At 42.5% G+C, this 12,675-nt stretch overlaps 1 protein-coding gene across 1 annotated transcript in view; it reads left to right on the forward strand.

Annotated features, from left to right (window-relative positions):
- ITPKA (inositol-trisphosphate 3-kinase A) overlaps positions 1–12,675 on the forward strand; it is a 40,111-nt gene that overhangs the window by 14,352 nt on the left and 13,084 nt on the right. The window contains exon 2 of the mRNA XM_042790870.1: positions 10,408–10,504. Coding sequence (XP_042646804.1) covers positions 10,408–10,504 — 97 coding nt within the window. The remainder of the gene's footprint in view (positions 1–10,407; positions 10,505–12,675) is intronic.

The following is a 12,675-nucleotide window of genomic DNA, read 5'->3' on the forward strand; positions in this document are numbered from 1 at the left end:
TTTTGATATCTCACCCAAACGTTTTGGTTTCGTTGCAAATTATAACCATTTGTTCTTGTCCCTCCCAGTGGACACGGAGAACAATTGACTGTTCTTGTAGTTATGAAAACTTGATATGTATTAAGAGACAGTTGCCATGCTTGGTCCTCTCAGGATAAACAAACACAATTCTTTCAGCCTCAGAGATACGATGTTTGTTATTTGTCCCTGAACTTTCCTCCAGTTTGTCATGGAATAGTGGCCAAAATGGACCACAATCATCAGAGATAACCAGTAGGTTCTGACAGAACCTTAACTCTGTCCTCGTGCTTCCTATCCTTTCCTACAGGAAAAAAATGAATTATAACACAACAGTCTTTCAGGCAGAATTTCAAAGTTACATAGGGTACAGCTTCTGGGGCCGTTACATGAGGATACGTTGGAAGCACGGCAAGCTTTCGACATGTGTTCAGTAACCCAAGTTGCTAGGGGTAGGAGGGGAGGAGTCTTTGACCAGTTAATAGAAGACAGTTATGCAATTTCTGTCTGATGGTAGTGGTTTGTGGCAAATGGGGAAGTGTAATAAAGGATAAGCATTAAAATTTCCTCAATTTCTCTTTATTTGTTCAGATTGGAGAGTCTCTCGTGGCCACTGAATCACTGGGGTGTTAAACTGGTGGTGAGCCTAGCTGGGCAGGCAGGGTGGAGCTGTGTGTCTAGGTAAGAGTCTGCACCGCCTTAGCAAATAAGATGAAGCGCATGCTCAGCTTTCTTCCCAAGTGCCTGGAGTTCACTCAGGGGAGATTAGCTTCTTGAAGTTATTTCCTGGCTTGGTGCCAGAACACAGTCTCTCTTGATGTTATGCAGAGACTACACCTGATGTAAATGGCTTGGCATTTGTAGTACACTGGGATTTGAGGTCATACACAGTTTGCAAATGACACGTTTGTGCCTTAACAAATTGTGCTTATGTTTCAGGCTAAGCCTATTTATCGGCCTCCATGTAGAGAGGCGTGGATGTGTTTGGGTTTTAAGTATTCCCAAATATTCATCCTGTTTGGAACTGGTAATTCCATGTCCTACCTAATAGAAAGTTAGGCTAATTTCTTCATCTGAAAAGTGTTGTCTTTCTAGATAGCCCTTTCTCATGGCTGGTGATGTAAATCAGTGACCCATGACAGGCAGAGGATAACTGGAGGATGGGCAGAAGATTCTCAAATTGCCAAACTGTGGCATAGGAAGTTTCTGAAGACTTAAACTGCAGTTGTTTTTGAGGTTAAGAAAGATATCTTTCCTTCTGCCACACCATCTGCTAAAGTGATGTTTGATTTACCACAAAATTGTTCTGAGTGATGGACAGCCTGGATAAATCTCAAAAGTCTGGGCTCTGAAAGTGAGTCAACTTTCCTATACTGAGGAACGTTCCATTTACTTCTTGGATAATAACGTTTTGGTTTCCAGCAAGACTGATGTTCTGGCAGAACCCCTGGATGGGCAGAATCTCTATGGTTCAGTTTTCCTGTGTTCAGTAGGGGCAGGTGCCAGAGCTCTTGTCATATTGGAGAACCAGTGTCTTTCAAAGCAGAGTGCAAGCCGTGAGGGTGGAGATAATGGCCATATTTAATGCCTGCTATCAAAGATAGACATTTCAGTATCCCCTAAAACGGAAAATGCTGATTCTTATCAAAATAAAATCTGTCTTTCAGTCAACAGTATTGGCTTCTACAACAGACCTGTGAGAAAAGTGAAGGAAGCGCTTGTGACAGTGCAGCTTTAAAGCCATCTAATTCCTTGACTATTTTGGCTTTTGGCCTGGGAATGACATAAAGGTTGTAGATATTTCACTTGATAGTGATCAGAAAAAAAAAGCCAACGTTGATTCTTGCAGAGTAGCCAGCATACTGTGGCTCTTGATGCTGTTTGCAGAAAGGCAAGCAATGCTTTCACTTTTTCACACTTCATTTTACTCTGATTTGAAGAGGGACTGCTCCTGGAATTACAAGTAGAATCCAACTGTGGAGTGGGATGTGGGGTTTTGTGCTCCTAGTAATTCAGTCCAATACCGACCATCCGTTTCTCTTTCCTTCACTTCTTCCTCTAGCCCAGACACAGTGAATATTCAGCAAGCTTTCCAGGTATCCTAAAGGACAGCAAAGCCACACGGTGCATGGTGAGGCATGACAGGAGAAAACACAGGAACCTGAGGCTTCTGTCTTGCAGCGTTGCTTCTGCTTATTGCATGAAGTGTTTCTCATGACACTGAAGATTTAGCCCAGCCCATTGTGCGTGTGGTACAAACAGGAAACGAAAACCCTGCAGTCAGAGGATACACCTGCCGAATGCTGGTTGAGCAGCTGTGACCCTCACCCATGCTTGAGTGCAAAACCGGAAGCGTCGGGGCTAAGTACAGGCTGAGCACCATTTCTTCTCAAAGGTTTGGAGGCTGGATGGTGAAAGGGAGGGAGGGAGATGAAGGTGTAGTCACAGTTTGCCTGGCAGTCTGATGAGAGGTGCTGATCAGGAAGTTGCTGGTGTTGCATGCAGACTGCTGTTCTTCAGGAGTGTGCGTTCTCCCTTGCTGTTGATCATCAGTGTTACAGCTCCAGCTGGTTCTTGTATACTGTAGGGAGAGCAGCTGTGTGACAAAGCAGTGAGTGTTAGTTCCCTTGGGGACTGAAGCAGATACAAGGATGGTCAGGGCTCCCAAGGCATGTGGAGATTGCTCAGTGATTTCCCTGATCAGGGACATGGTTACGCTGATTGTATTCCTTGAGTGACAGCCGACAGCATTTGGAGTAACACGGCTGCCCTGGCAGAAGGCCAGTTGCAGTGATTTGGCCAAATTATCAGTTGATGTTGGATGGCATAGTACCTCTGACAATCTGAAGATCGATGCTGTTGCGTGTCAGGTCAGGGCACTGTCTTTTGAAAGCCGATGTTCAAATCTCCCGACTCTAGGCTGGGCTATCCATTGATGTAAGTTATCATAGAGCACCATTTTGGTTCAGGCCCTAAATACCTTTTTGTCTAGCAATGAACAGTCACTACTGTGCAGAGCTAGTGTTTGTGTGCATCAGGAACCTGTTTACTGCCCAGGGACAAGAGAAGATGAAAAGTCAGTTGCTGTAACAGCCTCACCCTGTCTTGAGAGCTGAATCAAGTGTTGTGATCAGAAACTTAGTTATAGAGGTTTGTGTGAGTGTTTGCTCAGATACTCCTGTCAGAGCTTGCTTGGGGAGCATTCTTCTTGTTGACTTGCTCTTTCACCTCCCACCCATTGAGATCTTTGTCTCGGTTTGTGATTCATGTCTGATTCAGCCAAGTGGGTAGTAGACTTGGCAGCAAGAATCTCCTTAGTTTGAGGATTCCAGAAACCTTTATTAAGGGGCAAAAGCACAGAAACTGCCTGCTGAAAGTGTAAAGTAAGTGCCTTATATGACATTTTTTTTTGTTGTTGTTATTTGGGGCATTTTTGTTTTAGCTGTGGGCAAATCTTGCACCTTGCTTCCATAGACAGAGCCTTTGTGGATATTTAAGTTATATTTCTCCCAACAAATAAAGGAAAAAGGACATGTATGCCTCACTTTCTGCATTGCAGTACAATGCCTTGCTAGGTCTTCTAGGTTTCTTCAAATACCCAATGATCCCCAGCCTATGAGTTATCATAGTCTGGACAATTTAAAAAAAAAAAAACAAACCAACCCACCAAAACAAAACTCATGGAATTTTGATCAACTGCAATGAAAAGCTTTTGCTAGATGTTTTAGATATTTTAAAAGTGTGCATGTATGTGTATATGTCTCTGTATATATTACTAGAAGAAAAAACAAGGATAATTCTAATTTGCTTATATTGGGCATAAAAATGTCTGCTGTTCCAGCATCTGGATCTGACCAAGTCAACTGCCAGCCACTTTCAGATCTGCAAAGACAAGTGCATTAAGACTCAAACTGAAAGAACTCAAAACCATAATCCCTCAGTAGGCAAATTCTGTGACTGTAACCGGAAAGATACCATGTTGCTCAGCAACTCTCACTATCTTTTAATTTATTTTTTTTATATAACATCATTCAAATCCCCAGATATCTCCATGGGATGAAACTGTATGGTTGGCTGTCCCAGAGCTGCACTCCCTTGAAAAAGTGAAATCCCTAATAACCTTTGAACCCATGGAAGACTCATTGGTTTGGGGGAAAATTATGCTGATAATAACTTGTCTTGGTAGAATATTGTGATTTTGACAAAGTGGTAGATTCTTTGCTAAAGTGTTTGTGTTTTGTGTTTGTGTTTTTTTTTTTTTTTTTGTTATGGGTTGTACTTATAGTACTGTAGTTATTGATTATATTCACAAAGAAAGAGAAGCTTATCTAATTACAGGGTAATTAAATTAGGCTAGTAGTTGTCTTGGTTGTGATCCACTCAGAATGATTTCTGATGGAAGCTTTTTATGGTAATGTCAGGTAGTGACTGCATTGAGACAGAAGAAAGCAAAGTTTTGTTTGGGTTAAGATTAGTTCATTAAAATAATATAGTTAGGAGCTTTGGACCTACACTTCAGTTCTTTGTCTGTGGAGGTATAGTATGTCAGGTCAAAACCAAGTAAAGTGACAAACAATACTGAAAATGGAGAACAAATCTGAATATGTTAATTTAATTTTCCAAATTGAATCAAATAATTGAGTGAAATGGCATAAAGACTTAAGAAAACAAACTGGCTCACAAGTTGATTTATTTCAGTTTTAATAAACTAAGGTAAATAATACAGTTAAGGATTTTGTAGATAAAATTAACTCACAGGGTTTTAAAAACATTGAGTTAAGTAAATGTATATACTATAAAAAGTAAAACTGAATAATAAAACTGTAAAACATACACAGTTTAGAAAGAACAAATATTAACGGAATGCTATTTGCAGGACTCGACCCTGCCAGCTGCTCGCACTGATACTTGCAACAGCTCTGTGAATAATCTTATAGACCTTGTGAGGATTTGTTGTGTCACTTAGACAGAAATATGGGTGCTGGTGTGTGACCCAGAAAGGCGGAAGGAAGGGAAGGGGGGAGGGAAATCGCAGCAGAAAGGTGAGCTGCTGGAGAATGACTAATACTGTGCATGGATAAGTCATAACTGATACCCGGCTTAGTGAAGCTTAGTGTTATCTTAGGGCCTCCTCATAAAAGCCAGTTTCAGCTAATGGTCTGATGGGTTCCAAGGTGTTATTTTTCCAGTCACTATTGGTACAGTTCCTGTGTCCCGAAGGAGGCCAACACCCATCACCTCCTGGCGTGCTTGCTCAGTTGCACTGCGTTGGCTGACACTGCCAGGCAAGGTATTGCTCAGAGTTTTGGTGTTTTGGGCACATGACTCTACAGAATTATTTTGAAACACATGTAGTAACTTTTTGATAATTATAGTTTTCTATACTTCCTGGAGGAACCTTGTTCCTTCTAGGAGTTAGTGAGACACTGAGTGGGCAGTGGCAACCAGTGTTACAGATCAGTTTTCAGCCCCCATGTCCCAGAGTGGCAGAATTTAGCCTAAACGATGTAAAGACTTTAAGAGAACAGTAGATTACAATGACTGACAATTAAGTACTCTTTTCTTAAAGCCTTTTAGGAAAAAAAAAAAACTACAAAGAAATTTCTCACTATCCTTTTGTTTCTTGCTGTCATAATAGCTCTCTGTAGGCTTGCGTAGGCTTTATGCTCGTGCACAGAAAAGACAACAGGGTCTTGGATAAAGAAATTGCTGAAATTTCCCTGGAAAAAGGATTCAGGGGTCATTGTTTACTGTAGTCTAGCAGAATTTCCATGAAAATTTACCAGCTCAGGAAAGAAACTACTCCTCCACTCTGCTGCTGATGGAAGAATTAACTTTTTTAGAGACCCTGTTGATTTATGCTGCATTTCAGTGTAGTTTTGTCCTTTAACTCATGATAGTTTCAAGTAACATGCTAGGATTATTAGAACTGATGGATTCACACACGCCCCCCACCTGATACTTATTAGTTTGGATGTAATTGGTGTTTTTAATTATTGTAATTGCTTCACTTAACTCATCTGCAACTTATTTGTTAGTGCTTGCCTGAGGCTAGCTGTATGTGTTTAAGGTGTTCACAGAACTGAGATCTTTGTATTCATTTTACTCTTAAATAAGGGATAGATTTTATCTGTTTTTCCACAGAACAGTAGAGAAGGGTTCAAGTCCCCATGCCCTTAGGAGTCAAAGTGGCTCTCCTGTCCCTGAGGGATTCAGCATATGCTCAGAGACAGATTTCAGTTGTTCTAGACTGCCTGTAAAACAACAACAGCAACCAAGAACAGACCTCCACAAGGTCTGCACTAGTCTGTTCAGTGAGCTTGGCTATTAGGATGTTATAGCATTTGTCCTCGAATAGTGGGAAGGTTTCAGGAAAGTCTGGTCATTCCTGGGGACAGTGAGGCCTGAGCCAAAACCCGTTAAAGTAGATGAAATGCCTCTCAGTGAATTTAGTGAGTTTTCCTCAGCCAAGTCCTAGTGGTGTATTTGGACAGGATCATCATGACTGTGCTTCTACATATTAGTAACCTACGAAGTTGTGCTTACATTGTGAGAAAAGGCCCAGAGAAAGCTGTGCTCACAGGAACCAGCGGCTCTCGGTTGCTGCTCATCTTTGCTGTTTCTTAATGGATAGGCATGATGGCAACAGCTGCCTTTATCCAGAGTTGAACAGGTTGGAAATACCTCACCCGGCCAGCATCTTGCCTGCATATGCCAGTGCAACACAGAGCAAGTCTGCCATGTCTGCTGCATGGAGGTATGCTTCTGTCCAGTGCTGCGCTTCAAATTCGGAAGAGTCATTCAAAAGAGTAATCTAGATAACACAGGTCAGTGTCAGGTACCAAGCCACAGTCCCTTGCATGCATTGTGGCTGCTGTTGCTGAAATCAGTTCTCCCATGTTCTTCTCCTGCATTTTTGTCCATTTGCTACCAGGACAGCAGTTTCAGTGGCACAGCCTGTCACATGCTGACCCATTGGTAGGAAACTGGCTTTTCTTTAGCATCCCACACCTTTTATTTTTTAGGGACATACATGTCAGTTACAGTTCACATTGAGTAACTTATGTGCTGAGTGTAAGAATGTTAATACTACTTATGTTTACCTCTGGTGCTTTTGGAATGGTTTCCTTTTTCCTACTGGAAAACTCTAGAGTATATTGATCTCAGGCCATGTAAAACAGCATCGGTGATGTCAGGGGCATCTCATTCAGGTAATCCTGGTACAGAGGTAATCTGAGTTTTCCCTGAATATGTGAATATCATACGGTGGCTGGGAATCTAGGAAAAAAGAGGGCTTGGAGAAACCCAGACAGAGCAAAAGATCAAGGGGGGACTGAGCAGGAATCTAGAAGAAGCAGGCACTGAGGGGGATAAAGACTGCAAATACGGATGGGCAGTGGTAGCAGTCCTCTTTGCCATTGCAGCATAGAGCAGTGATTTGAAAAGCACATAATACCATTGCTAACAAAGAGGAAGAGATCTTGCTTTAGAAATAGAAGTGAGAAAGATTCCTCCTACAGCAGGCACACAAAGTTTTCATCTTCCCACTCACACCACTGCTCCAACAGCATGCAGCCCTGTTTGCATCCTGGCAATTTGCATCCTGGTTTGAGTAAGTTGGGAGGCTGGAAGTTGTGGTAGAGGAAAGTGCAACTGCTGAACCCCTTCTGATGGCAGCATGCCCCATGGGATGGGTCTGGAAGGGATCCTCTCCCTCCTAGCTTGAGCCTCATGCTTCCCCTGTCTCGAGGGGGAAAAGAGTTTATGAAGAGATTTTTTTTTTAAATTTTTTATATTGCTAGTGACTGCTTATTGGATTAATAGCTTAAACATACTCATCCAAGGCTGCTGTAACCTAAGCAGCCAAAGTCCACTTGGGCTGTGGCTGAATTTGTCCTATTGTCTCTCCTTTACACCCACAGTACAAATAAAAGCTGCAGCTTCTTAGGGCTGGGTGGGAGGGAAGAGGCGGAAGAGCCACTGGAGTGTGGTGTTGCACTGACAGTTGATGTGCATTCCTTGAAAGCCTGTGCTTCTCATCACTTCTGGATATAGCAGTATGACAAGTCATTGAGAGACAGGATGCAGTCAGTTAGGAGTGGGACACTAAGAAGACTGTAGGGTCTTTATGGGAGAGTTATGGACCAATGCTGACTGCTGATCAAGGGATGGGGAAAAAGCAGTGTTACCCTGAAAACTGGTCTGGAATCTTTGAAAACAAAATCTTTGGCAGGAGTTACATTCAAAGGGGTCATTTTAGTTCAGAATGATGTTTACTTCCAACTGTTCTTTAAATAACTTAAGGCAGTGTCCCTCTGGAGTAGAAATGTCAGAGACCCAAGGGCTTTTGCTATCAGTTAAAACTGGAAATCAGACTATACAAAAGTAATTTAGCTTTGCTACTTGAATAACAATATTTACATTGCACTTTCCTCCAGAAGGAGGCTATGGACGTTTGTAAGTGGTGCACAAGAGCGTCTCATCCTCCCTCACTAAACAGCAGCTAGCTCTCTAATAGGGCCAAGTTGCTGTTTAGCGCTGCAAGGTTGCAGATTGGAATGACTTAAGGCAAATAATATGAAAGGATCATTTAAACCTGCAGAAGGTATTTATGAAACTAGTTTAGCTAGAGCTGGTAACATCTGTGGAGCTGCAGTAAGTGCAACTGACTTCATGATTCTCAGACATCCAGGATTTTCTTTGGATGCTTCCTCTCACTGGCACAGTATGTTTTCAAAAGTATTACTGCTCCCTGGGGCACTTATATCAGACCAAGAGCGACTTAATTTCAGCTTGAACTGCATTCGAAACCAAAGTTAAATAGGAAGAGGCAATCTTATTTCAGAATTAAGTATGCTCATGTGGTGATTATATTGTTATACTAGTTTAATTTGCAGCATAACTTAAAATCTTCTTGTGAAGGCAAAGCCTTAAAAGAAAGATTGCTTGTGTCTGTGAGTTCACATATCCTCTTGATACGTTCTGAGATAGCCACAGGGTTTTGCCCTCACACAGTGACCAACGTTGCTAGAGGAGACCTTATAAGAAACGTGATATAAGTGAACAAGTTTGGGGAAGGGTGGTGGGGTCAGAGTGTGATCTGAAGAGGTACATTTTGTCTGTGTATCATTGCCTGCAATTTCATTTCTTGTGTTTTTCACTTCTGTAGAAGTACAGTGTAGAAGACAATAAAAATGATATATCCTAAGCACCTAAATCATCAGATCAATATCCCCACTAGACAAGACGTGGTTGTTTTGAAGGTGGATTTTTCAGGTTTTGAACAATGACCTAAACTTGTTTTCAGCGGAATCGATGCCTCCCATTGATTTTGGTGAACTGCAGTTAGGCCATTGATAAGTACTTCTGTAAATGCAGCCTGATCCCCAACTATACTTGATCTCAGCAAAAAAACCCTCGGTCCTAAACTGTTGTGCACAAGGATTGTGCAGCTCCATTTTTTTTTTCTCCAGCAGAGTGGTATCGTGGTCTAGTGACAGAAGAAATGAGCCTGCTTCCTTGCTTGTAGAGCACTTTGGGATCCCTCAGAGTGTAACATGAACACCAGTGGGCTGTGGTTCTCTCCCACCCTTGTTTCAGTTCCAGAGCATGGAGACTTTTTCACCTCTAAATTTTTTTTTTTTATTTTTTTCCTTTCTGCCTTTGTGATGGAGCGCTAGGCTGCTGTTGGTGAGCAGCTGTTGTGTTTCCCTGCCTGCAGCAGTGCCTGGGCAACTGTACTGTGTGGCTGCCAGAGCAATGCCCGGCTTTGTTAAAAAGTAACAGGATTGGGAAAGAGAGTGGGAAGCAGGAAAATCCATGGCCTGGAGTAGATCCTACAGCACACTGTCAATGGGTGCTGAGGGACCTGGGTGACCTCCATGTCCAACTAGAGATGCGTTTTCTATGCATCTGTCACAGAAAGACTTGCCTGCTGACTTGGAGAAAGCCGTTAATCATGGGGTGATGCTGAATTTTCTGGGAAAGGAAGTATTGCTGACAGTGGCAAACAGCTTATGTTCATGTCTCATGGAAACTTAAATGTGCGTAAGTGTGTGTTCAGAATCTGCTGTCCCCATACTGTGTGACTCAGGCACAGAAAGGATCAGGTGTGGCTAAGAATAGGCCTGTGATGTGCACTATGACTGTTTTTTTTATTTCTTGCAGTCCTCTTTCCTGTAGATGGTATGGCATTTTATTTAAGTATTTGTCCATTCTTGGTCTTATGTGCATATTTTTGCAATGATGATCATAGTGTCTGTTTTGTGATTCCACCTTTGACCAATTAGTGAGGAACAATGCAATGTGCATGAAGCTACGTGGTCGGTTTGTGGCAAGTCAGGATTTCAGCTTTTGTCCAGCTTAATATTTCTTTTCTTTGTATTTCAGAAAAAGGCATGGCATACAATTAAAACCATGGTTAATTTACCAGTCATCAGCCCATTCAAGAAACGCTACTCGTGGGTGCAGCTAGCTGGGCATACAGGTGAGACGGATATCTTCAATGTGTTTGTCTCTGGAGTAGGGATGGCAACAACAAGGAAAATAGTGTTTCTGTTTCCTTCCTGGAGGTACAAGGGAAGGAGGCAATACGACATAAATCTGTGAACTAGAACATACTCCTTTTGGTTGTGGTGGGGATAGGGAAAGGGAGTGATAAACCTGAATAATGAGATAAGCAAGGAAGCAGTGGTCAGACTCTGGGCAAGGCCAGGTGCCCAATGCATTGGGTGATATATGTAAAATATGTGTTAGAGGGAAATAAGAGGGACTGGAGAGTTGAAGCCTTAGTCCATCTGTTGCTGTTGGTTGTGTCATTTTTCTTGACTGAGTAGCTAATATGTTAGTTCCCTAGTGGGAAGGACTGCTGTATGTGCTTCAGCCCTGGCAAGGACAGTGCTTCTAATTCCAACCCCAAACTCCTGATCTGAATGTTAGCCCGCAGGTGGAAAACAAATCTGGTGAAAATTGACTTGCTGATCAGGTGTTTGCATTGTGAGTCTGTCACTGTTCACTGTATGAGTGCAAGGAGCAGCTCAGTGGTTCTAGTTTTGTGTCTATAGAAGTTGGTAAGTGTGGTCCTGATGTAGGCTTTGCATCATTGGAAAAAAAACCAAAACAAAAAACAAAACAAAACAAAAAAACAAAAACAAAACAAAACAACCAACAAAGAGAAGTCATGAGGTTTGCTTCTCTCATGCTTTGTTTAATTCCTATGCAGCCCTTGTTCCTAAGTGCTCGTGTGGGGTTTATTAGTACACATGTGGGCAGGCACCTACGCTGCATCGTGCTTTAATGCAGTACCTGAGCCACCTCTTTATATGCTAATACACTAATATGGTGCACTTCAAAGCTGTGCAGAGAAATTAATTTAGTGCTAGAAATGGAGTAGGTGCACTTCGCACGGTGGTGTTGGTGAGCTGATGTCTATCACTCGCGAGTGCTGAGACGACCCAGTCTTACTGCAGTTTTTATCACAGCGTGTATGGGTTTGGCTTGATCTGTGTGGAGTGATGCCCTGATTATGTAATCATAACCCTTCTGGAGGCTTGTGTAGTAGGGTGGAAGAGGATAGCTAAGAGGTTACTAGAAGCTGATGGAAACTGCTCCAGTTTGCTTCAGATAGTTTTCTGTGGTTGTGTTTAGTCCATCCTTTTTGCAGCTGTTCTCTGATATGACAAGCTCTTTCTAAACCAAAATGCGGGCCATCACCACCCTTGCCCTTGTGCTGAGGCTAGTGCTGGTTCTAAGATTTGTCAGGGAAGAACCAGTTTGCAATGGCTAAAGGGTCCCACTGCAATAAAAGTTGAGTGTTAGCCCCAGGATTAATGAGGCTACTACTTTGGCGCACCCACTTTGTGTCATGTAGATTAAAGGGTACCTCAGAATGAAACGTGTGCTTTTCTCAGATGCTATTGGCAGGTTGCAGGACAGGAGAGCGTCTGGACAAGGAGGCTCCAGGCAGCTGGAGTCTAATTACTGCTGATCTTGGCCTATGCAGAATGTCATTTGTACTGGATGCCATTCAGAGACAGGGTTGTAAAAAACCAGTTGCACTACAGGCTGTACCTGCAGATGAGCAGGGCCCTGGAGAAGAGGCAGTACCTGGAGGCACATTGCATGTGTGTGGAAAGGGCAGTGCTTGGCTTCTGGCCGGCCCATGGCAGTTTCATGATCGCTGATTGACTGTACGGCCTCCGTGCACACACACTCGACAGGCATACCCTCCGTGGGGATTAACGACAAAGCCACTGCTGGCAGTGTCATGCAGCTTTAAAATAGCCTGTCAGAGGATTAATGAATTCTGGCTCGTGGCTTCTTCCTGTGCATTTTAGTAAGTATAGTAGTGCTTAATATCCTAACAAGGAGTTTAGCATGAAAAAAACAACAACAAAAAATAAACAACAACAAAAAAACCCCAACAACAACAAAAAAAAAAAACAAAACAAACAAAAAAAAACCCCAAACAAAAAAAACCCCACAATGGCCTGGAGCAGCTACACGCCTTAAAGCTATAAATTCTGACATGGGAATGTATCTAAATGGACTTTCGCTGCCAACGGCTGTGTTTGTCCTGGGAGTTTTGTTTTTTTTATGTAAAGCATGTTATTTTTCTGTTCAGGGGAAGTCTTTAACTGGTGTCATGAAGCTGAGGTA

This window comes from Tyto alba, unplaced genomic scaffold (genome assembly GCF_018691265.1).
Source record: "Tyto alba isolate M040663 unplaced genomic scaffold, T.alba_DEE_v4.0 Super-Scaffold_18, whole genome shotgun sequence".
Lineage (NCBI taxonomy): Eukaryota > Metazoa > Chordata > Aves > Strigiformes > Tytonidae > Tyto > Tyto alba.